The 24,190-nt window shown below is 31.8% G+C and overlaps 2 protein-coding genes and 1 long non-coding RNA gene across 3 annotated transcripts in view; 2 read left to right on the top strand and 1 right to left on the bottom strand.

The window, feature by feature from the left end:
* Positions 1-235: 235 nt before the first annotated feature.
* LOC108752299 (multifunctional methyltransferase subunit TRM112-like protein) lies at positions 236-4,180 on the bottom strand. Its single transcript, XM_018493032.1, has 3 exons — positions 3,886-4,180; positions 3,020-3,121; positions 236-618 (listed from the first exon to the last, which is right to left on the bottom strand). Exons 1-3 carry the CDS (start codon positions 3,961-3,963, stop codon positions 424-426), a joined length of 375 nt encoding a protein of 124 aa, XP_018348534.1. The 5' UTR covers positions 3,964-4,180; the 3' UTR covers positions 236-423.
* Positions 829-2,459, top strand: LOC108752300. Its single transcript, XR_001939553.1, has 4 exons — positions 829-1,326; positions 1,456-1,582; positions 1,869-1,995; positions 2,180-2,459. It is a non-coding gene; the product is annotated as an uncharacterized LOC108752300 (long non-coding RNA).
* Positions 4,181-4,999: 819 nt separating the features above from the next.
* Positions 5,000-24,190, top strand: part of LOC108752298 (E3 ubiquitin-protein ligase UBR5) — a 21,342-nt gene continuing 2,151 nt past the window's right edge. Inside the window, exons 1-35 of the mRNA XM_018493031.1 lie at positions 5,000-5,226; positions 5,829-6,029; positions 6,577-6,898; positions 6,985-7,193; positions 7,999-8,165; positions 8,244-8,443; positions 8,529-8,797; positions 8,876-9,030; positions 9,131-9,400; positions 9,502-9,615; positions 9,724-9,905; positions 9,978-10,095; positions 10,223-10,377; positions 10,450-10,738; positions 10,854-10,988; positions 11,882-12,046; positions 12,313-12,445; positions 12,564-12,786; positions 12,872-13,110; positions 13,207-13,331; positions 13,980-14,215; positions 14,312-14,478; positions 15,624-15,958; positions 16,035-16,443; positions 17,170-17,518; positions 17,597-17,939; positions 19,045-19,277; positions 19,509-20,024; positions 20,130-20,309; positions 20,401-20,769; positions 20,887-21,075; positions 21,153-21,275; positions 21,340-21,546; positions 21,666-22,021; positions 22,126-22,332. Of these exons, the coding sequence (XP_018348533.1) occupies positions 5,165-5,226; positions 5,829-6,029; positions 6,577-6,898; positions 6,985-7,193; positions 7,999-8,165; positions 8,244-8,443; positions 8,529-8,797; positions 8,876-9,030; positions 9,131-9,400; positions 9,502-9,615; positions 9,724-9,905; positions 9,978-10,095; positions 10,223-10,377; positions 10,450-10,738; positions 10,854-10,988; positions 11,882-12,046; positions 12,313-12,445; positions 12,564-12,786; positions 12,872-13,110; positions 13,207-13,331; positions 13,980-14,215; positions 14,312-14,478; positions 15,624-15,958; positions 16,035-16,443; positions 17,170-17,518; positions 17,597-17,939; positions 19,045-19,277; positions 19,509-20,024; positions 20,130-20,309; positions 20,401-20,769; positions 20,887-21,075; positions 21,153-21,275; positions 21,340-21,546; positions 21,666-22,021; positions 22,126-22,332 (7,952 nt within the window). The 5' untranslated portion in view covers positions 5,000-5,164. The remainder of the gene's footprint in view (positions 5,227-5,828; positions 6,030-6,576; positions 6,899-6,984; positions 7,194-7,998; positions 8,166-8,243; positions 8,444-8,528; positions 8,798-8,875; positions 9,031-9,130; positions 9,401-9,501; positions 9,616-9,723; positions 9,906-9,977; positions 10,096-10,222; positions 10,378-10,449; positions 10,739-10,853; positions 10,989-11,881; positions 12,047-12,312; positions 12,446-12,563; positions 12,787-12,871; positions 13,111-13,206; positions 13,332-13,979; positions 14,216-14,311; positions 14,479-15,623; positions 15,959-16,034; positions 16,444-17,169; positions 17,519-17,596; positions 17,940-19,044; positions 19,278-19,508; positions 20,025-20,129; positions 20,310-20,400; positions 20,770-20,886; positions 21,076-21,152; positions 21,276-21,339; positions 21,547-21,665; positions 22,022-22,125; positions 22,333-24,190) is intronic.

The following is a 24,190-nucleotide window of genomic DNA, read 5'->3' on the forward strand; positions in this document are numbered from 1 at the left end:
TATTTAATATACACGTACATAGAATAAGAAATAAATGTTATTAATCTATACTTATGACAATAAAATATAAACTATAATTTTTTTATTATAAAAAAATATACTTTATATGCTTCATTTATAATTAACACATTTTTTAATTATTTAAGATGGAAGCATATCAAAATGTTGACATATATCTATACACGCGTGCAAGCACAATGTGCTATTTAGAATATATTAAATATAAATTGCTTTTTTACATCTTTATTAAAATATTAACTGTATCAATATAAAAAAATAAAACTAATGACAAGATCTATGATACAGAAATATGTGTGTGTGAATGTGTGTGTATAATATTAAGTAATTAAAGGGATAATGATGTAACTATAACTAGAGATACAATGGCAATAATAATATTCTTAAAATATTTGGTTCTGTTATTTAAATTTCATCTTCGTTTAAAAGCATGTTTGGAATGCCATCGTTAATAGGAAATTTTCTGCCAGATTCAGGACACAATAATTCTCCGTTTATAACTTCGATTTCCAACAGAATATGATGAGCCTTTTTCAGAAAATCTTCATTTGTCTCGAAGTCTTCTATTAGAATCTGAGGTAATTCACCTACATGTCCTATCTGTAATAAAATACTCGTTAATATATTATAAAATACTTTTTACAGTATTTCAGTAGATTATATTGTAAAATAATATTGTATATTATATAAGGTGTTTCATAATAAATAATATTTCAGGAATGAATGCAGGACACAAAAAATTTGTACAAGCATTTGTTCTATCTGACCCTGTTTCCGAATTAAGCCTGTGATATACGATTGCTTGCATACTATTGTGCTGACAATTTTGTTGATTGCTGCTGGAAATTATGTAGCCTGCTAGTTACGCTGCTGGCTGAATTTGTTGAATTTTTGTGACAGGTCAGATACTATTTTTCTTGTATAATTTTGTGCTGGATCATTGTGAAATCCAATAATTAAAAACAATGCAATTATATATTTACGATGTGCCGTAGTAGCAACAATCTACTTCATATTTACTTATTCGAATACTTCTGTCAAAAGTCTTTTGTCAAACAAATTACTGCTGTTCGACTAGCCAGCACCGCTGCCAACACGACAACAAATTTAGCTAGCAATCCTGTAGAAAAAAAGCCATTGTATGTTGCAGGCTTTACTCAGAAACAAGATCAAATAGAATAAATGTTTATATGAACCTTTTATGTTACTTTTGTATCCTAAATTAATTTCTGAAGTTACGTCTACGTGTTATGAAACACTGCGTGCACGAGGACATGTACATAGAGTTGGGAAAGTCATTTTGTAAAAGTAATTAGTTACAGTCATAGTTCTTTCTCTCAAAAAATAATTACAAGTTATTGACTTTGAAAAATAACTCGTTATAGTTACAGTGTTATTAAAAAAAATAACTTTATTACTTTTCTGTTTTCATAACAGAGCAGTACAGATAACATCAGGAAAGACGCCAATTGCGCATATCTTGCACACATCGCTAATTGATAAATTTAATATAAAACATTCTCATTGGTAAAAAGCAGTGAAAAATTCTAGGCTAATACAAATGGTATGTGCAAATGCGAATATAGGCTAATTCAGGATCTTTCTTAACATCGATACCATTAGGATTATCAAGAAAAAACTTATTTACGTTTACATGTTATATAATTTTATTTAAAAAAAATAAGAAACAATTATATAGCAAAGAATAGGAAAAGTAATTATTGGGTATACAAATAAGTTTCCATCATTTTCTAGATCTCTTTAAATAAATTGCAATCGTTTTTATAGAAAAATAAGACTATTTTATTCAAAATATTTGCCATCAAAAGCTGTAATCTTCTACTTTTCAGGTAATAAGTAGGCGATAGAAGAAGTACGATTTGTTTTGAAGTAATCCAGTCATCAAGTCAATTCACATGGGACCCAATTTTCTTGCTTTTAAACCATTCCCATTGCATGTAGACGGGGAAATACATTGTTGAGTAACATTTAATGCCATTACTAAATGTTTTTGTTTGGCACGAATTCATCCAGTAATGTTTTCAATTCTGCATCTTCAAATTTTTTTGATGCATCTTTACGTTTTTTGTCTTCCATGTCTTCCAAAATCGTTACTTTTAAATTTTCTGAACTTTCTACAAGTACTTTCTTTCATTTTCAGCTAGAGCATGTTTACCATAAGCTTCTACAAGCAAACGGCGACTTTCAGCAGTAGTTTTCTTTAAAATAAAATAATGCAGCAAAACTTGCCGCAAATGTTGTTTTGTTGGCACAAAATTTGACATTTTCGACACAATGAGAAAATTTGTCGTTTATACTACACTCTAATGTTATATATTAAATCTTAAAGCTTACTTAGGTATCTAATACTTAGATATGTTACTATTTTTAATTATATGCACGCAGTATTGGTGACGGCATCTATTAGAAAACGATGGAAACTTATTTGTATACCCAATATATAGCAAAAATGTTTTTCTTGAAATTATATAATACATATATATGAAATTGCATTAGCAATTTTAAAACAGATTATCTTGACAAAAAGTATATCTTAATATACCTTATATTGCAATGTACATAAACATTTTCATAATCTTATTTTTTATTTATAATAATTATTTATACTAATATATTTTGTATTATGATACAAGATAAGTAAGATTTCATAGAATCTTACGTATCTTTGTATCTTGAATCGTAGTGACAAAATTTCATATAGAACGCTTAAAAATATTTTGTTATATACAATATTTATATTTATATTTTATTATTTGTAGAAACATTGATGGGACAAGTTGGATCATACAATATGAATAAATCTTTTAATATCCAAAATAATTATTAAAGTATTATTAGTTGCTAGTTTATTAAAAAAATGTAACTTAAGTTACTGAAAAAAACTACAGTTACTGAAAAAGACTTGAACTGTAACTTTGTTACAAACAACGAATTACTTCTTTAATCATGTATACATGTTTATATGAGAAGGTGACCTTACGCTCTCAGCAGCTTTCCATAGTACTGTCCAATCCAATTTTGGAATTATCCTAGCGATATATTCTGGATTAAAATCTACTTCAGATACTCTGATGTCTCGAGCCTGCAAAATTTTACGAATATTTTTAATAAGTATATGATAATGAAATGAGGAATCTTTAAAACAAAATTGTATATTTTTTGGTTTTTCAGACAAGCATAATCTTGAAAGTAATATAAATTTAAAAAAAAATATAGTATTGAATCTCTGTAAAAAATATAGTATTGAATCTCAACAACACTCTTAAAGAGAACTTTAAACAACTATATTTCAAAACAAAAATATTATTATTAATTATGTTATTCAAGTATCTGTTTATTACTAAAGTACATTGTGTGCTGTACATACACGTACGCGCACGCACGCACGCACGCACGCACACACACACACACACACAAACTCTACATAGTAAAAAAATTAACATAGTTTTAGAATATTTTAAATCTTTTTTCTTGGTTATCAACTCAAAAAATATATTTTTTAAATAAATTTTTATTATTACAAAATTAGATTCAAGTTTATTAAGTAAAATTGAAACGTTTAATTAAGTTTTGATGTTTTTATATTTTTGCACAGTATTGTCTAATTGATTATTATTTTATTCGAGTTTTCTGTATGCAATAAGCAATTTAACAATGAGAGTTAAATAATGTTAATAAAATATAACGTATAACAAAATTTTGACCACATCAAAATATTGTTTAGTATATCAAATAATTTTCATAATGTAAATAATTGGATATTTCAATTATTCAAAGTTTCTACACATTTTAGATATTAATTGTAATTTGTGTGTGTATTTTAATGAACAGGAGAAAATAGCTTACGACTATTTTCAGAGGATAGCCAACTGTCACCCCTTTCATAGCTCTAGATGTTAACATATTGTGCGTAAGAAGCTTCATATTTTTCTGCAATAAGAAATTGACACAGCGCGAATTATTTGCTCCAATATAACACAGAGAAACAAAACGTGCACAACACTACCATAATACACCATAATAGATAGCCATAGACACAGTATAAACAGAGGGAAACTCTTTGACTATATAAGTATGGACCGCCAGTAAATGCAAACTTCACACTGGTTGTCAAATCGTAGCGACACCATTAAGAACACCGATGAGATACTATTAAAGACGGACGGCGCTTATGGAAATTCGTGTGCCTGTTAAGGCCTGTTCTACAATAGAGTTGTAAGCAGTAAGCTGTAAGGAATTAATCAATCATCGATTATTCTTCTTATACTTAACTGTGACTAGCCAATTTCTTACGGCTTACGACTTGCGACTCTCTTGTAAAAGGAGGCATAAAATTTAAGTGATAAAAGACCCAATGCACCCAATGACTGTGTTTAGCGGACTTAACAATTGAGTGAGCGCTCGCTGCTATTGGTGTATTTTTTTAGATCATCCAATTAGCAGAGATTTAGATTACATCAATAGCAGAGAGCGCTCTCTCAAGTGTTGAGTCCGTTGAACGCAGCCAATGAGCTTGTTGAAATTGGCAAAGCGGCTAGTCTGCTTGCCGAGCAAATGAGCATAATTGGTTGTTACTTATAGATCTAACTAATCATATTCAATCACTCGGTAAGCATGCCTAGCCACTTTGCCGTCTTGAATTCGTCCAATTTGTGTCTCTTGTTGGAAATCTCGCAGAATTATCAGAGTTATCAGAATTACCTGTTTACTAGAATTGACCCATCAAATGGTAAATGCGATTGGTCAGTTAAACGCCGATTAAATAATTAAGTGCATCCAGAAGCACGATCGCTCACTGAGCGCTTTTATACCTGTTTGGTTTATATTTTTAGTTCTAACGGAATATGCCAATCAGATGCAAGAGCTTACTGAGCGCTCAGTAAGCGGTCGTGCTTCTAGATGCACTCATTGACGTTGATAAAATCGGCCTTAGACCAAAAAAAGAAAGAAGAAGGTATGTGAGCGATGCGTTTATGAACGCGGAGAACACCACGCCATGTTTGCCTGAGGTATGTAACTGGATGTTTTACTAAAAACATGGCTGAATTATTGTTTCGTCGTTCAGTAAAATTTTATGTACAGTGAAAGAACGATCTGACGTCGAACACATGAGTTTGAAGTCATTATGACTTCGATTCATCTTGTCGTGCATCCTTTGCCAGGAACTGATGACCAACTCAATGATAGGCAAGAAATTTCATCTGCTATCGGTTTCTCACACATTACTGCATTCTAATTTGTGTATCATACCTGAGAAAAAATACTATTTTTTTCTTATTTCAAAGTGGTCCATTATTGTTGCAACTATCACGACATGTCATGACATGTTACGTATGCATTATTCCCATTTCTCTTCTTATTTCGCGTGTATCAGCGTAACAAATGTACGTTTCCGTTGACATTATCCTCGCCATATTTTAATGGCAATTTATAAAAATGTGATATCTGATCATTAATCCTGTTTTTTACATATACGCTTCAAGTCTTGTAATTGCAAAGAATGCAAGATATATTTGTTAAGAGATTTAATCCTAAATTTCTCTAATTGGTGTACAATCATATATAACTGAACAAATAAATAATGCATTGTTGAAACTTGTTATCAAACTTGTAATATATTTAAATATGTTACCACTATAATGAAAAAATTATCTTGCAATAGCAATGGAAAGAAATATTTTTATTTTATATTCATTAATTTCAAAAAGATAATTGTCTATTTTATATATTTAATCTATTTTGTACATCTATATAGTAATATTGTATTTTATGGTTGTATATTGTTTTAGATTGAGGGAAATAGCGGATAAAATAAATAGATATGGATTCGTAACACCATTAGCTTTTAATTCTTTAAAAGCATCAATAAAGCGTATTGTAGTTGGACCAAGCCATATTGCTTTTCTTACGGATGACTGTAGAATAGCTAGAGTTTCATTTACAGTGCTACCAGATAGATTGGATTTGAGTAAAAATGAACCTAACAGAAAGTGAGTGAAAATGGAGCAAATATATATGTGACTCTATACGGTCGGTAATACTGATCGGTAATATTGATCAGTAATAGGATGAGTTTCCTAATTTATCGATTGATCATATTGTGCACAAATATAATTTTTTTCTACATAAAAGTTGCATTTAGTATAACGAATAAGCGATTAATCAATCGATAACTTAAAAAAACTTGCCCTATAAAAATATTAAAAATATTGATGCATACTGACAGTATGCATCAATATTTTTAATATTTTTATAACTTTACATGATCAGTATTATTAACAATATATTTTACTTTACTTTTATATACATTATATTTTTCACTGTGACATGATATGGCTCTTAATAAAGCGATATTAATGTTCGAGAATCAAAATCCAGATCATTGTCAATATTTCACATCAATCCATTAATATTAATTATATATAATCAATAATATTGATAGTATTTGTTAATACTGACAGTATTATTGACCATGTTAGGGTCACGTTATGAGAGGACAGTTTATGCAATAATCAGAAAATGTCTGTTTTATTGTAGTACAAGTAAAAGTCATATTGGAAACTCTAATTCTGCACCAAATGGAAATGGAAATAGCAGTAGTGGTAATAGAACAGGGATGTCACGTTCACGTGCACGGATCATGCGTAATAGTTCCGCAATACGTGGAGGTAACAACAGTGGAGGGAGCGGAAGTGGTGGTCGTATAGGACCACCTGGAGTTATTATGGGTGGAGGAAGTGGTAGCAATTCTCGTCCTATCGCTTCTGTACCAGCACCATTTGTACCAGAAGATCTAATATCTCAGGCACAAGTTGTATTGCAAGGAAAAAGTCGCAATCTTATTATCAGAGAATTACAGGTTTAATATCAATGTTGTAAATAAAAAGAATGTAAAATAACAAAGAATTACGTAACTTAATAAAATAATTCTATTAATATTTGCAGCGTACAAATCTAGATGTAAATTTAGCAGTAAACAATCTTTTGTCACGAGAAGACGAAGAGGGTGATGATGCAGAAGATGCAGCAGATAGTTATGTTCCAGAAGATCTTATTTCTTTATTAGATGGTGGCTTTAGTAATGAGCATTCAGTTATAATTGATGCTGATTCTATGTTTTCTGAAGATGTATTTGGATACACTGGAATAAGGCAGTAATTAATTTTTTACATATGTTATAATTGTCAAAGTGTTAACTCAGTAAATATATACATTTACTGTAGTTAACACTCTGTGATATATATACATATAATGATTATACACAGAAAAAGAGAAAGAGAGACAGATAGACAAGCAGATATATTTCAAAGAGATAGTTTTAAACTTTGCCAGTTTGTAGTGCTTGCTAAGTTGTATAAAAAATACTTAATCAATGTTGGTTTGCAAATCAAACATTTTCTTCAATAAATATTTTTTATTTTAATTTTAACATACGTTATTTATTCGTATTTATATATCACATGATGTGGAAATAAATAATGACAATATTAGCTTATTCTAATATTGTAATATTTCGGTAAGAAAATATTAATTATTTGGTTTATGGAGCTGAACAAACGTAGAACAATAATTAAGAACATTCTCTAGATTTTTTTATAAAGATATTTTAAAAGTTTATGCAGTTTTGATAAATCATTTAGCAAACTTATAAACGAAATTATAGAGTAAACTATCAAGTAGTTTAAAATAATTAAAAATTTTTTAAATATCAAATTTGATGATGTAAAGATGTCAAATATATGGAAATGATACGGGTAGATAATCTCAAAATTATCAAAATAGAAAATTGTTTACTCTAAAAATTATTTACTCTAAAAAATTGATCTGTTTAAGTAAATTTATTGAGTTTAGTGACTTAAAAGTCTGCAAAGTTTTAAAAAACGTATATATATTATTCTTCATATAAAATATATATAATCAATGTGTGTGTGTATTTTTAAGAAAATATTTTATTTTTAGTCGTGGAAGTTCTTCGCGTCGCTTAGGTAACGACAGAGAAAACGAGCGTTCATCTCATGAAAGAGATCGAGATCGTGATAGTTTTAGCAGGTGGCGAGATCGTCAATATTATGGACCGCGACGTTGGCTGGAAACTGCTCTTAAAGATTCATGGGAAAAAGATTCAGGTATTTTATAGAAGAAATTAAACATACTTTATTGAATAGAAGATTGCAGTTTTCAATTTTTTTATTTTAATATTCCAGATAACAAAAAAAAGGAATTGGCTTCGCAGAGTCCACTATGGATAGCCGAAGAATTAGAATGGTGGCACGATCGAAGTTGCGATCCAGTACCCCGCTTTGTACAAATCGCATCACTTTACAGTGAACTAATTGCAGTTTCCGTATCAGGACAGTTATACCAATGGAAATGGACAGAATCGGAACCATATAAAAATACAGAAGTACTGATGCAAATGTAGCATTGTAATTATGTATATTATATATATATATTTTTGGGATGTGCTTCATTTTTTGAAATTTTTACAGAATCCGAATGTACATCATCCAAAAACTATTCCTTTGGCATTGATAACAGAAAAGATAATTAATATATCTGCTACGGCAATTCGATGTTCTGTTAGCACAGAAAGTGGAAAGGTAGCGACTTGGCTCGATGAACTTTTAGGACATGTTGCTTCCCGCCTTGAACATCCAGCGCAAGCTTTTACTGAATTTACATTGGACAGAATTGTATCACTTCATACTTGTGCTTTATACACTGTTGCAAGACTCGAAAGTGGAACATTATATTGGTGGTATGAACTGTTTTAAGTTTAATTTATATATATTATAAAACATACACATTAAGATTTGTTAATATCTATATCTTTTAGGGGTGTTTTACCGTTTGCACAACGTAAGAAATTGTGGGAAAAATATAAAGCTAAATCACGTAAGCATAGACCATCTACGGTATTGTCAAGTGATATCAGTTATGGAACGCACGTGTGCATGAAAAATAGTCCAGTTTATCAGCCGGGAGCTATTGGTAAGACATTAGGATCTTGTATATCTTATAAGCTGATTTAAACATAAAATATAATCTGAAACAATTGCTCAACTTTGAATGTATATAATTTATTTTTAAGGATTCACGATAGCTAACGGTGTACCAAAAGTAGGACAATTGCTATCAGCAGCATGGAATGTGGATGCTACTTGCAGATTCAAAATATTACCTGCTGGTACACACGTATCTAACGCAAACGCTGATAAACGCGAGTCTAATGGAAATGGAAGCACAGGAGTTGTAAACAAACCGAATCACAAAGAAACGGCTGATAGACTTGATATGCCTCCTCCACCATCTCCAGCTTCGAGTACTTGTAGTGATACTGGCAGCATTACAACAAGTCATAGTAATACATATATTAGTTATTTAAATTACAAGAAAAAGCTATAATAAAGTATTTAGTTTGATATATTTAGTAATAAAAATCTTTACGAAATGTAATTTTAGAACGGCAAAAACGTATGGCACCGCGAAGTGAAGGAGAACCTGATAGAAAGGACGAAGAGGATTGGCAATTAAAAGATGTTGTTTTTGTTGAAGATGTCAAAACTGTACCTATTGGTATGATCTCATTTATTTGTACTTATTAATAAAATATGTTGGAACAAGCTAAGGAGAATAGGAATATATATTATGTAAGACAAAAATTTTATTGTCACTTATTAATAGGAAAAGTTATAAAAGTTGATGGTTGCTACGTCGCAGTAAAATTCTTCTCAAAAGATTCAAAAGAGAAGGAAAAGGAAATTAAAGAGAAAGATGTTAATACTTCAGATTTTAAAGATCTTACAACAGAAGAACCAATGAAATTATTGGCGGATTGTAGACTTTTACGTAAAGATGAACTGCAGGTAATGATCATTGCATATTTATTACGTGTAATATCTCACTAAATATTTGAAGTATAATTTACGTATTTATAGGTAATTAAATCATCATTGAATCCACGAGCTCCGGACTGTTTTCAAAGAACACCTAGAAGAGTCAATATAGTGGAGGGTTCAAATGATAGTTTATTAACTATATCTACAGACGGACAAGGTATTTTCTTTTGAAGAATATAACAGTCTTCACTTTTCAATATAGATTATTATTTAAGATAAAAGTAAATTATTAATTAATGAAAAATATGTATCATTATTAATCAATAAAGGATATTTATTTACAGGTGTTCATGCTATATTAAAAAGTGGAAATAAATTAAGTTATGTCGTGTATAATCTAAGTACAGGAAGATATGTTCAAGATTGTTATATTCCATCTGATATTTCATCATTTTTGGGACTGCAACCTCAAAATATCAATCTTACAAGCGCAGGAGAAGTATGTTTTAAGTGCATTTATAAATAAAATATATATAAGTTTTTGAAGACAATGTTTTTTTTGTATTTTTAGAATATTGAATGTTCTATGATTTTACGAGACGGTAATAATACTATTTATCCAATCGCGAAAGATTGCGCTGACGCTATACGCGATCCAAATTGGTTGGATCTAACTCCCATAAATTGTATTGGCGCAGCAACTATTCCCATTCCCAATGGTTGTTCCAATTCGACCAATTTAAAGAATCAGGTTGCAGTTATTGCATTAGCATTCGACAATCTTTTGCTTATGCCGCGTATATTGCGATGTGATTATGAGAGTGTGAAGCAGGTATTTTGTAATTTGGAACAAGATCTAAGTAAGTGTAATAAATACATATAAAAACATATAAGTAAGTTTTTTTTTACATTGTGTATAGAAAATTTCACAAAAATACATATGCATACGTGATGTATTGTTTTTCTATTTTGTAGAGAACAACTTGACACATTCAAGTGCAAATTTACAAATTCAAATGATATTGAAGGAACGCTGCGATGGAAATCGAAATATACTTCACGCTTGTGTCAACATGTGCTCACCAACTTCTAATAAAGAAACTGAACAAGGTAACGTATTCAGTACAATATTCATATGATTTTATAATGTGATTGTAGATATTTTAAAAAAGATAACATTTTGTTTTAATGTACGAGAATTCAAATATGAATGAAACTCTTTTTGTGTAAATATATATTCAATTAGCATTGGTAGACATTTACCGAGTGACGTATTTACACTGAAATGGAAGCACAGACTTTTATATGTTACACTAAACTGCTAGAAACAATGCTAGACAACAGCGATAAGAATAGTACAGAAATAAGCAATATATAATTGTCGCCTCCCGTTGCACAAGAAATAAAAAGCCAATCAATCTGATCAGGTATAGATTGTAGTATATACTCTTTTATTTGTTTCAAAGTTATAACGTATGTAAACAAAATGAAAAATCTGAACGCTGATTGATAGGCTATAAGGCGATAGATCCAGAATTTCACTCGTCGAAAATTTATCGCGACTAATGGATGTATATTTGATGGTAGTCCGCGTGGATACATACTTATTCAGTGATATTTAGAAATTAATATCTCCTAAAGTTTTGCGAAAATTACAAAACGGTAAAGGATTTTTTGACTCAGTTTCCTCTGTTCTACCTGCTCACGAGAGGCGATCTCATAACATACCCTATATATTTATTACTTACACAATTTGATTGGTTGTTTCCAATGTACTATTGCCATTATGCATAATATTTCATCTTATCTTATTATATCATATGTACATTACATACATGTAATGTATAGAAGTGTATGAGACATCTCCACCTGTCACTTGATATAAGTATGTAACGTTGATTTGCACTTACATGAAATATGCACTTATTCATATTTGAATCGCTCTTGTATCATGTGCTCTTGATTGATTTTTATATTTAATTTGTTTTTTTTTTTTGTTACAGTTATTGAACGTGAGTTAGTATCAAATACAGTAGATGGAACTTCCGCACCTATTGAAGAGCCAATTCCAACATTAAGTTGGCCACCAGAAGCATTTGATAATACATCAGGAGAAGAGGATAGTCTATTAAGCATAGGTGCTGCTAGTATATCTATGATGAAATCTGGTAAGTAACATCTCTTTGTGTTTGCTATATTTTTTAAAGTGGCAATTTGATTTCAATCGGCGTGTAGTTATATATTTGAGATTTGATTTAAAAAATATAGATGTATTATATATATTCTAACATCTAACTTTACTATAAGCGGTTCTCTTTTATTTATTAGTTATGATGTATTCATATAAGCCGTCCTGTTTCTAAACTTAGATTTGATTTTACTTTTATGCATACGCGTGTAATATAAATAATTGTTCTTTTTATTATTATTTCAGGAGTTGGAGCTACATCTAATAATACATACATTATTGATTCCGTTGAAAGACGACATAATGCACTGTATATATTGAAATACATGTGCGAAAATAATATTTTGATACCGCATCTAAGAGAATTACTAACGGCAAAGTATGATTAAAATTCGGATATAATTCTAAAAAGCAAGAACAAATATATTTATTGATTCATTAACCCTCTTTAACATTTTCTTTTACGTTAATTTTTGTATCTTTTTACATGTAAAAAGGGATGGTCAAGGACAAACACCACTCATGCTTGCTGTATCAGTTCGTGCGTATCATGCAGCTCTTATTTTATTGGATACTATACAAAGAGTTGGCAAAGATGCTAAAGATACTTCAGTTATGATACTGCCAGCTGATGCCAGTCCAGATCTATCTCCATTGTTTGTTACCTGTTGTAATGACACATGTAGTTTTACCTGGACTGGAGCAGAGCATATTAATCAAGTATTGAATATATGTATTTATGTGTGTAAGAATGTAGATTTATATGTTGAAATCTTTTTATTGAATTAATTATTTTTATTTTAAGGATATTTTCGAATGCAGAACATGCGGTTTAACGGGATCTTTGTGTTGCTGCACTGAATGCGCTCGTGTTTGTCATAGAGGTCATGATTGCAAGCTCAAAAGAACCTCACCTACAGCATACTGTGACTGTTGGGAAAAATGTAAGTGTCGTGCTCTTATTGCTGGTCATCAAGGTGCGAGGTATGACTTGCTATGTCGTCTTGTAAATAGCACCGATCTCGCTACAAAAATTAATTCACGGTAAATTATACAAATTATGCATAAATATTCATAAGTATGTAAGAAGAAGACTTATTTTTGTTCCAATAACATGTATCTTATATATGTTTTGTATAGAGGTGAAAGTATCTTATTATTCCTGGTACAAACAGTTGGAAGACAATTAGTCGAACAACGTCAATTTAGATCAGCACCTAGACAACGATCAACTTCAGCTAGTCGTAAAGCGCCTACTTCAGACGGTACACACTCTACAGTCTTTATATTTCAATTATGCAAATTCAAAACTTTACATAGAGAATTTTTATTTTGTTATATATCCTTGTTTTATAGTATAAATAAATTTTATTTTACCAGGGTTGGGAAATAACGCATTATTTGTAACTCATTACAATTATCTCTTCAATAACGACTTTACATTTTCTTAAAGTTAATTGTTTGGATAATAAATATAATTGTTACTTCTATTGTTACTTATACAACATATATGTATGGAATGTGCCAGTTTTAAAAAAGAAAGTGTTATATTTGGTCATTGCGATTAATTATAACCATTATGGATTTCGTGCTGAATTGGTCAATTAGCATTTAGCACATAGACAACTGGTGGTTCACCCTAAAAAAAAAAAAGATTATTAAAATTTAGTGGAAAAGTAATGGAAATTGTAATAACTTATTAGTTTTTAAGTAACAGTAATAAGTTATTGTTTTAATTAAAAACAAATAATAGTAACGAGTTATTTTTATAAAATAACTTTTCTAATTTTTTTCCGATTTAGCTTTTTATGTTGTTACATTTATATATTCAATTAACAATAATAATCGATATAAGGCTAATTTATATTTATATAAATTGACATAATTATAAAATTGCATAATTTTTGTTATAGGTTTAGGCGCAGAGTCGGACATGCCAGATCATGATTTGGAACCTCCTCGATTTAGTCGAAAGGCACTCGAAAGATTGTTGAATGATTGGCCAGCTGTTCAATGCATGATCATGTCAGGCGTTTCTGAGAATGGTACTGATCAATTATTTGGTGATCAAGGGCAGTTATGCCGACAGAGTGGTACCGCGTTACTAGATAAATTTACGCATTCCTTACTTGTTAAATGTAGCGCCGAAGTAAGTGAAATATGTATGGTGGATGCAAGTAATGCATATACACAATTTTTTCTTTATGTAGATTATACACTAACAAATTTTATATAATATTTATAGATGCTCGATACATTACTTACCACTTTGATCAGAGAATTACAAGATGAGACTGTGCCTGGACGACAAGAGGAAGCGAATAATGTAGCACGTCGATTCGTAAGATCCGTTGCGCGCATATTTGTCATCTTTACTATAGAAATGGCACCGAACACGACAAAAAGGCGAAGGTAAAAAAAATTGCACGTATTTATATGTTTAGCTATATACGGGGTGCTTCATTATCTCATTATATTTTCGGATTAACGCTTTCGTAATTTTGGTTAATTGTATAATATTATTCCTCAATAAAAAAAAATCGAAAATTCGAAAAATTTTGTTTCCTTGGTAATTAACACGAAAAGTATTGTGAAATAAAGCTCACGTGATCAGCGTTGTTCTTTGAACAATATATCCGTGAGTTAATTGAATGAATCATGATAATATCTTTATTAACTTTTGGCTGGCACTACGGGATCTGAGACGTCCTAGCGTATTTTAATTCTAAATTAAAACCCCTTATTGTTAGAAAATGGGACTTGTAGTGCCATTTGTTTATAGTTTGAGAGTTACTTTTCCCTCTCGAGTAGGTAGAATAAGCCTAAATGCGTCAGTGTAGCAGTGGCAATCGAGCAAAGTGGTTGTGGGACTCCTGGTATACCACTGTGCCAGCTGTGGATTTAAGTGTACTTTTTCCGAATTTTGTTTTCGTTGTTTTTCGTCATCAGCTAATGTACAAAAGTGTGCATTTTGTATTCGAAAAGGTGACAGAAAAACTAATTTCGTGTTCATTCTGTAAAAGAGAGAGAGAGAGAGAGAGAGAGAGAGAGAGACCGCGATACGATAACCACCGTTTCTTCTTTTGTAGTGATATATTGTAGTAATATGCGCAGGCATATAAATTACTATAATTACTTTGTGTTTTAAATGATTGTATTAATTTTTTCGAACATTATTCATGTATTTTTTAGTTGATTAAAATTCATTTATATGTTATAAATAAATAAGTATATTGCAAAAAAATTAGTACTACTACTTTTTGAATCAAAATTCGTCATTTTATTTCTCAAAATAAATATCTTTTTTGAAATAGGCCCTCTCAAACTATTTTTTTCTCTTAATGTGTTATATCTTGAGAGTATCAGGTTAAATTTTTAGATCTTACACTGAAAAAAATATAGTCAATTTTAATAAATATTTAGTTGAATACTGCCAACTAAATATTTTATGGTTGGGGTACCAAACGCCCCACTGTGCCAGCTATACAATTCTAGAGAACAGTGCCAGCCAAAGGTTAAGATTGAGAGAGAGAAAGAGAGATTTTTATTTTTTCCAGCACAAGTCAGGCCTCGCAACCTTTAATGAAGTGTCGAAAAGTTTTCCAAGCGTTAATCAAATTAGCTGTCGAAGAATTATGTGAGACAGCAGATTCATTGATAGCACCAGTCAGATTGGGCGTAGCACGTCCAACCGCACCCTTTACGTTAACGAGTTCTGCCATCGAAGTGATTAATGGATCAGAGGAACTATTTTCTATAGAACCACTGATACCTCACAGTGGTGTCAGTTCACAGACGTTGGATGCAGCGTTACAGACGCAACAAGGAAACAATAATATTACTATCTCAAGAGGAGATGTTTCTGCTGTAGATGAAGCAGAAGGTGGAGAAGGTATGAGAAAGGAGTTTTTCTAATTTGTACACGTAATAATACATGTTTTTGACCGCATTAAATACATGACAAATAGAAGTCCCTATGGATATGGATGGTGATATGAGCGAACACGAGGAATCTGGGGTTTCTGGAACTGCTACCAATCAGCCACTCGGTGAGGTTGATTCGAACGCCGGTGGTGTTGGTGAGGAACAAGCGGGAGACGGCGAATCAGACACGGAATTGGATCTCTTAGCTGAAGCGGAAACTGAATCCGATTCGGATGATAATCATAGTAATCAAGATGCAGCGTCGGCGCAACGTAGTGTGCAAACAGGTGCGACTGCGGGATCCGATGGTGGAATGGGATCGATATTACTGTTTCCCGAGGACGAGTCAGGAGAATCGAGTCAACAGGAGGACGATGAGAGTGAAGCGGGGGAAACAGATGAACAAGACAACGAGGAATTTCAAATTGGTGATGAACAATTAGAGCGCAGGAGGTAAACTGTTCTCAATCTTTTCTTGTGCCATTATTTTAGTTCTGTTTATATTTATCTTTTCTCCATTATATCATTGATGTAAAGAAAAGAACGACTGATAAAATATCGAACAAGGAAATATTCGCTTCTTATTTTTTAGATATAGGATTTAATTGGAAAAAGGCTTTTTTATTAGAAAAATCTGAAAAATCTGCAATTTCAGAGAATTTTGTTTTTATCTTTGAAAATCAGGAATTTCCATGGAATTTATTGGTAGTCAGGATAATTTTTAAAATTTTATTTTTAAAGTCTGCTTTTTAAAAAAATTATATTTTTGATTTTTTAATTATAATGCGAAATGTCAACAATTGGTTAACAACAAGTATATCATACACATCTGCGTACATTTACATATATTCTCGTGTGACTTATAAGTTTTTATTTTATTTTAAAAAATTAGGATAATAGAAGAAAACAGACTAACAGCAGAAGGATATAGTACTCGTTACTATACTTGCAGTCAGCTTTCGTTATATTATCTTAAGTTCTCTTCTTCTTGTTTACACACAACACACACATACAACTTTAATTATAAAAAAGGATACAGTTTTTGGAATCCTTGTCTTTTACTTAATTTAATTATCTACAATATAGATTATATTGTTCGCGTTGCTCTAATTTATTTCAAAATTGTATTAAAATATATCTAAAATATTCGGAGACTATAACGTTGCTTCTTTGTTTTAGTGGAACCTCCGGTCATTTGCATCGTAACAATCTCGCGCCCGTGTACATGCAGTGGGCAATACGTAATCGCGAATCGACTACGCGTACAGCGGGATTGCGAGTGACGGGCGGAAGCAATCTGGTATTTATTGACCCCGCATCTTTGAGACGCACCACTGCCACGTCGGCTGTCGCGACCGCGCAGGAACCCATAACCATGGGGACCACCGCCAGTTGCTTGGCACGAGCCTTCGGAATTGTCATTCGACAGATCGCCGATTTATTGGTCATGATGCAAGATTATAAGAATCTAGCGCCTGCCTTACCACGTTTGATGGAAATTACTTTTCAGGATGCTCTAAATTTGCAGGTATACAAATGCCTATTGTCTTAATTTGTTTGTTTGAACTATTGTTATTCGTAAGACGAAATTTTTGTTCTGTCGCAGTCGTATTTAGAAGCGCATCTAAAGCCTACATGGGACTGGTTGCTTACGGTGATGGACGCTACGGAAGCGCAACTAAGATTTGGAGTATCTCTGACGCGTAGTGCAGACCCGACTCACCCAGAACACCCTCTCAATAACACTCCATCTCTGTCAGGCGGTAATTTTAGTGGTCTACTAAATACAGCTGCTCTTTCACTGACTCTGCAAGGAAATACAAATCGAAATCCTCGCGGTGGTATTGCTACGACGAGCTCAAATATCTCCACTCCTCAAGCTTCAACACGACTCACCGTTGGTTTTGCAGGCGTTGGCGAGCCTCCAAGGAGCAACAGAGAACGCGAAGGTTTATATTTAAGTTTTTATTATACTTAAAAATTTTATTTATTTTTATTTTTATTTTTTTATTGAATATCATAATGCTTTTGACGTATTTTAAAATATGTAACTCTATTGTTGGTAGAACAAGAGATTTATATAAGTCAAATTGAAGATAAAAATTGCAAATTTATTTCAGGGATAGGAATATGATTCTCCGTTTAAATATTAGTTATTACTATGTTTGAGATGTAGAAAAAATTAATTTATAATGAGAAATTTACTAAAAGTGTGTCTTTAAAGACAGACTGAAAAATTTCAAATTTTGTCATGATTCAGTTTTTCAAAGAAACAGTTTATTTTCTGCTTTAATTTTTCTCAAGACATGTTGTACTATAGATTTAGCTTAATACGAGCTCAAATATCTCCACTCTTTAACTTAAAATAGATTATTAGAAAAATGTTATTCACAAAACTATAACAACAATAATGTCAATTTTTATGCGAAAATTGGAATTTTATGTTTTTGTTATCATTTTTTGATAATTACCTTTTTTTTAATGGTCTATTTTAGATTTAATGTATAAAATAATGTCCCGATGAAAACTAGACTAAAAAATAACAGATTGTTTCCTTAAAAGTTATGCAAAACGCATTTGAAATTTTTGGGTCTATTTTTAATGACACCCATTTGTAGAAAACTTCTATATATATTTTTAATAAGTTTTGTATTATAAATTATTCTACATTAAATATAGTAATAACTAACGTGTAAATGGAGAAATACATCTATTTATTTCTTTTCCTGAAATAAATCCGCAAATTTCTCTTTTGATTTTGACTATGTAAATCTCCTGTCCTCTTTTAAGCTTCATCCAGATTGAATGAAACGTCATCGAAAACATATATCATCGAATGTATCAAAATTAAATTTTGAATCCAAGAAATTGCAGGGCATATTTGATAATATATATTCGATGACATTCTATCGCATAATATTTAGACATATATAGTTTGCATTATATATTTTTTAAGGCGAATTTTGGCCAATTTTTACATCATTCTTTAGTCCTATTATATAGTTTTTTAGTCCTAAGAATTATAAAAAGGAATGTCGTAATCTATGTTTTCAGGTGGCGATGCGCACTCGGCGAGACGTGAATTCTTATCATATTGTCTGTCTTTAATGCGTGCCCACAATAGCGAGCATAGAGATAGCTTGCCCGTGTTGGATGTTTCTGCTTTAAGACATGTCGCTTATGTATTTGATGCACTCGTGTATTATATGCGTTCTCTTTCAGAACCACTCGCTTCCAGAAGCGAGACTCAGAAGGAATCGTCCAGTTATTCCAGTTGGAATGACCAGGTTTGTGGAATTTGATCAGTTTCGAATGTGCGCTTTACTTTTTTGTAAACACGATATTTAAGTAGAAATTGAAATCGATATATGTAAATATTTGATATGAATTTCTATCTTGATGCTATAAACATGATTTTTTTTTATAATGCGACATTCAACGATTAGCAACAAAGTTCTTTTTCAAGTATTGAAAGTAACGAAAATTGTACTCTACGCAATTCCATTGAATTTTATTAGGATGAGAACGACAATGATGAAGGTGAAGAATATAATTCGCCAGCACCAACTGCCATGGAAACTGATTCTGTAGATTATCCGGATTTACTTCAAGTACCTATTTGTGGGTCTGGAAATCACAGCAATTCGGCCCCTAAAGGGAGAAAACATCCTTTCCTGCAGAGATCAGATTCTACTTTATGTCTTGGTTGCCCGCCTCTAGATCCGTTTGATACCGTAATGAGTGAAGCGTTGCCGTTAGCTGATCAGCCACATTTATTGCAGCCACACTCGAGACGTGAAGATCTATTTGGTATTCCGAGACAACCAACTTGTTCTAATGTAGGTGGATCTAGTCAGAATCCTTTGGAAGGTTTGCCAACGAGATTAGGTCTCTCTGCGCGTGGTATGGACAGTCAAAATAGCACGGTAACTCCAACGTTCAGTCAAGTTGTGCAAGGACCGAATTCTAACATAGACTCGAGAAGAAATTCTATTTCTGTAGGAGACCTAAATTCGAGTTCTATCAAATACGCGGTAATATATATTTTAATAATATTAAAGCATTTCTTACATGAGCTGCTGCAATTTTTTACCAGCGATATGGTAAGAAATTACATGAATTATTAATTCGTGTTTCAGGAGAAATTAAAATTATCTACTCATGCTAACGAAGGGCACTCATCTCTCGTAACGGAACAAATCATTGATAGAGCACCAATTATAGTATCTACAAATCAAGGTGATGCAACAACAAGCATCAAAGGCAAAGATATGTGCAAAAATAATAGAAGCGTTATAGTTAGAGCTGGAACAATGTCGGTAAGCATCACGATACTATACTATACTATGTATGTTGAGCAAATGAGTATCAATATTTAATATTTATCGCTCCGCGATTTATTCTCTGAAGGAATCAAACACGAACAAAGTTGGGGCGCCGGAGATATTAGTTGTTCCAACCGTTGAAAGCCAAAATGTATCCGAGGAAGTTGACCCAGCTGCCACTAGCCACGAGATATCCGCTCATGAAACTGTTGAAACAAGTCCAGTAGAATCTGCCAGAACGGTATCATCGATCGGAACGAATATTTCTCATAATATTTTGCTAGGGCGATGGCGATTATCATTAGATTTATTTGGACGAGTCTTTATGGAAGATGTAGGTTTAGAAGCTGGATCCGTGGTATCTGAATTAGGAGGATTTCCCGTAAAGGAGGCTAAATTTCGCAGAGATATGGAAAAACTTAGAAATTCACAACAAAAAGATATTACTATAAAGGTAGCGTATAAAAACAAAAAGTAACATACAACTTATCTAAAGAATAATATTGTAATTGTCCACAAATGTATAAGCTTCAAGTACAAAAAATGAGTGAATTACGCAATTGACCAACAGGTGGAAAGAGATAGAACACAGTTGCTAGTACAGACGATGAAAGAATTAAATGCGCAATACAATATATATAATAGAAGAGCTTCTTCGAATACTCCACCTCTGGCAGTAAGTCGAGTTAAAGTCTTTTTCAAGGATGAACCTGGCGAAGGAGCCGGCGTTACCCGAAGCTTTTACACAGCGATCGCCGAAGTCCGTAATAAGTCAAAATATAGAATTAATCAGGTTGGTTTGATTGCGAAAACAATTATATTTATATTTATTTTTAGGCATTGCTCGCAAATGAAAAACTCCCGAATCTCGAAGCAGCACAAATAGAATCGAAATATACGCAATACAATGTTATGCAGAAGCTGAAAAGCAGAGATCGTGACCGTGATCTTAGACGACAGGTATATTACATTAGTCACTGACTCATCACTTGACTCTCGTCACATGAATATTGTTTCATTTCAAAATACGCGCTCTTCCGGAAAATGTCGCGAGACGCGTCGCGCTTTATCCTTCGACGCCCGTTCCTTTCATCCTTCAAATACGATCGAGGGAAATAATAGTTCGACACCTGGTAGCTCGTCTAGCACTCATCCTTTGCCAATAAACCATCCAAATAACGATCACTTAACTACGAATCAGCAACAACTTGGCGAGAGATTGTATCCCAAGGTTTCGTATGACATTTGTCAAATTTACATTTATTTTACGAAGAGTAAAATATAAATTCATTTATTTTGACATTGTTTCTTTTGTATTATATATGTAATTACTGCTTGCTTAAATTATAGGTACACGCTATACGACCAGCGTTGGCTGAAAAAATAACTGGTATGTTGTTGGAACTGTCATCATCTCAGTTATTGCTGCTATTGGCTTCGGAAGAAGCTCTCCGACAAAGAGTCGAAGAAGCATTTGACTTGATTCATACTCATACTCAAGATTTGACCAGCGAAATGCTGGATCTCGATGTATTCAGCTTAACCGAACGATGCGCGGCAAGTAAGAAAAAAATGGAAAATAGTATTCTAGATGATACGGAAGACAATGCTCCGATCTTTTATTCCCCTGGTAAACGTGGCTTTTATACGCCAAGGCAAGGCAGAGGTAGCTATGAACGAATGAATGCATTCAGGAACGTAGGCAGGTGAGTTTAAAATGTCCCAGTGATGGTGTATTCTTTTCTTCTATATAATACATGTATACTTATTAGTAAAAATCAAACTCAAAATCTACTTGTATTTTTCTCAGACTTATAGGACTGTGCCTCTTACAAAATGAGCTTTGTCCATTATTTTTGAATCGCCATGTAATCAAATATATCCTAGGAAGGCCTATACGCTTCCATGATCTTGCATTTTTCGATTCTGTTATTTACGAAAGCTTGCGACAATTGGTTATCGATGCTGAAACGAAAGACAGTAACAGCTTGTTTTCCGCATTGGATCTTACATTCAGGTATAACTTTTCACTTGCTTCGTGTTTATTGTCTCTTTTAAAAAATTTTTTTAAGATATTCAATATACATGTATACATGTTCACAAATAAATATAATGTATATCTTGTGTGCGTACGTGCGTGCGTGCGTGCGTATATATTGTGAGAATAGGAACAAACTTGTCTTATTATAAGTCACTTCGTGACAGTTATATAATGTTGATGAATCTAAAAGCAAGTCCTGTTTTTTTAAACAAAGTTAAATGAATTTTTTTATTGATTTTTTTCGTTATTCAATATATAAAAGTGTTAAAGCAAAATTGAAAAAAAATTATAAAATACAATTACAGTTAAATAAAACAATGAAAAATAAAAGAAGGGCTATACGAGTCAATGTTAATTATTACATTAATTGTTGAAGTTTAATGATTCTTGTGGAATATATACAAAAATGAAACAGACATTTCAACCTCTCACGCTCATTTTCAGTGTTAAAAAGTATACTGATCAGATTCATAACGGAACAATTAAATTATTTAATCATCGGTACACTATACTCAAACAAATTTAATATAAATTTCGGGTTAAGAATAAAAAATTGTTAAAAGTACACCGACGTGTTCTGATTAACAGCAATTCTTTCTTCAGATTAAACTAATGCAATTCTATAAAGCGTTCAATCATTGGACAATGTAGTTGTCCTCAATGTTTTTTTTTTTTAAATAAGCAGATAAGTCAATTGCAATTACATCATCGAAAAGATAATTATTATCTACTTCCTCAAACGGATTCTATTATTCTTAAAACGGTACTAATAGTGTTTTCTCTTAGGACATTGGGTGCAGCCTTGCACCGCACCAGTTGCGTATATTAGCGCTACACTCAGCTACATTACATTAGAGTGGTGCATACCATGGTGTACATTACATCATTATTACACTAAAACCCTATTCCCACTTGACTTCAATTTTCAAATTTTAAATATCACACTGGTTCTACACTGTCCCTTTGAGACAGTGTAGCCAAATCCCATTGCATAAAATTTGCACTACACTATAGCCACGGAAACACAATACCGAATGAGTTCGCTTACCACCAGCCAAGGAAATACGGTACACTGTCTGAGTGTTGTACTAGTGGGCGATAGAGCCAAGAGAAAACGCTATAAGCTGCAATTAGTTAACAGAACCAAATAACAATCCATAATTTTGTACAAGTTAGTGATACGATTGGAACTTTACATACGTAAAAAATAACGATCGTTAATTCTCGAACGTTTAAACACAAATGACTTATTTTTCAACACTGAACATGGCTTAGTGATAGATTGAAGCGTTTATTTCATTTTTGTATATATTTCGCAAGAATTATTAAGCTTCAGCAGTTAACACAACTAGTATTGACTCATATAACTTCGTTTATTTTTAAAAAATTTATGAGATATTAGATTTTAATTTGAGACATATTTCAAAATATGGAATATCTCGTCACAAATATTTATTTCTTGGTGAATTTATTTTAAGGGGGAATAGGAGGTTTATGTGATCGAATTAGAAGAAAAATTTGAAAATTTATTGTAGAAAAAGGAATAAATGGATACACTTCTCTGCATTTAGGTGTTATTTATTATTATATTTGACATACAGAAAATTAATTTATAATATAAAATTTATTAAAAAGGAATTTCTGTCATTGACGACAGAAAATTTCCAATGTTTCGCGTTTTGTCATAATTTTACGATTTCTAAGAAAGCAATTTGCTATTTTTTGATCTTGAAGTTTTTCTCAGCATACTTTGCTCTATAAATTAAAACCAAAATATAAGATAATTTATTATAAAATAGTAACAACATAAATAACGCTAAAATTATAATGTTAT

This window comes from Trachymyrmex septentrionalis, unplaced genomic scaffold, assembly GCF_001594115.1.
Source record: "Trachymyrmex septentrionalis isolate Tsep2-gDNA-1 unplaced genomic scaffold, Tsep1.0 scaffold6, whole genome shotgun sequence".
Lineage (NCBI taxonomy): Eukaryota > Metazoa > Arthropoda > Insecta > Hymenoptera > Formicidae > Trachymyrmex > Trachymyrmex septentrionalis.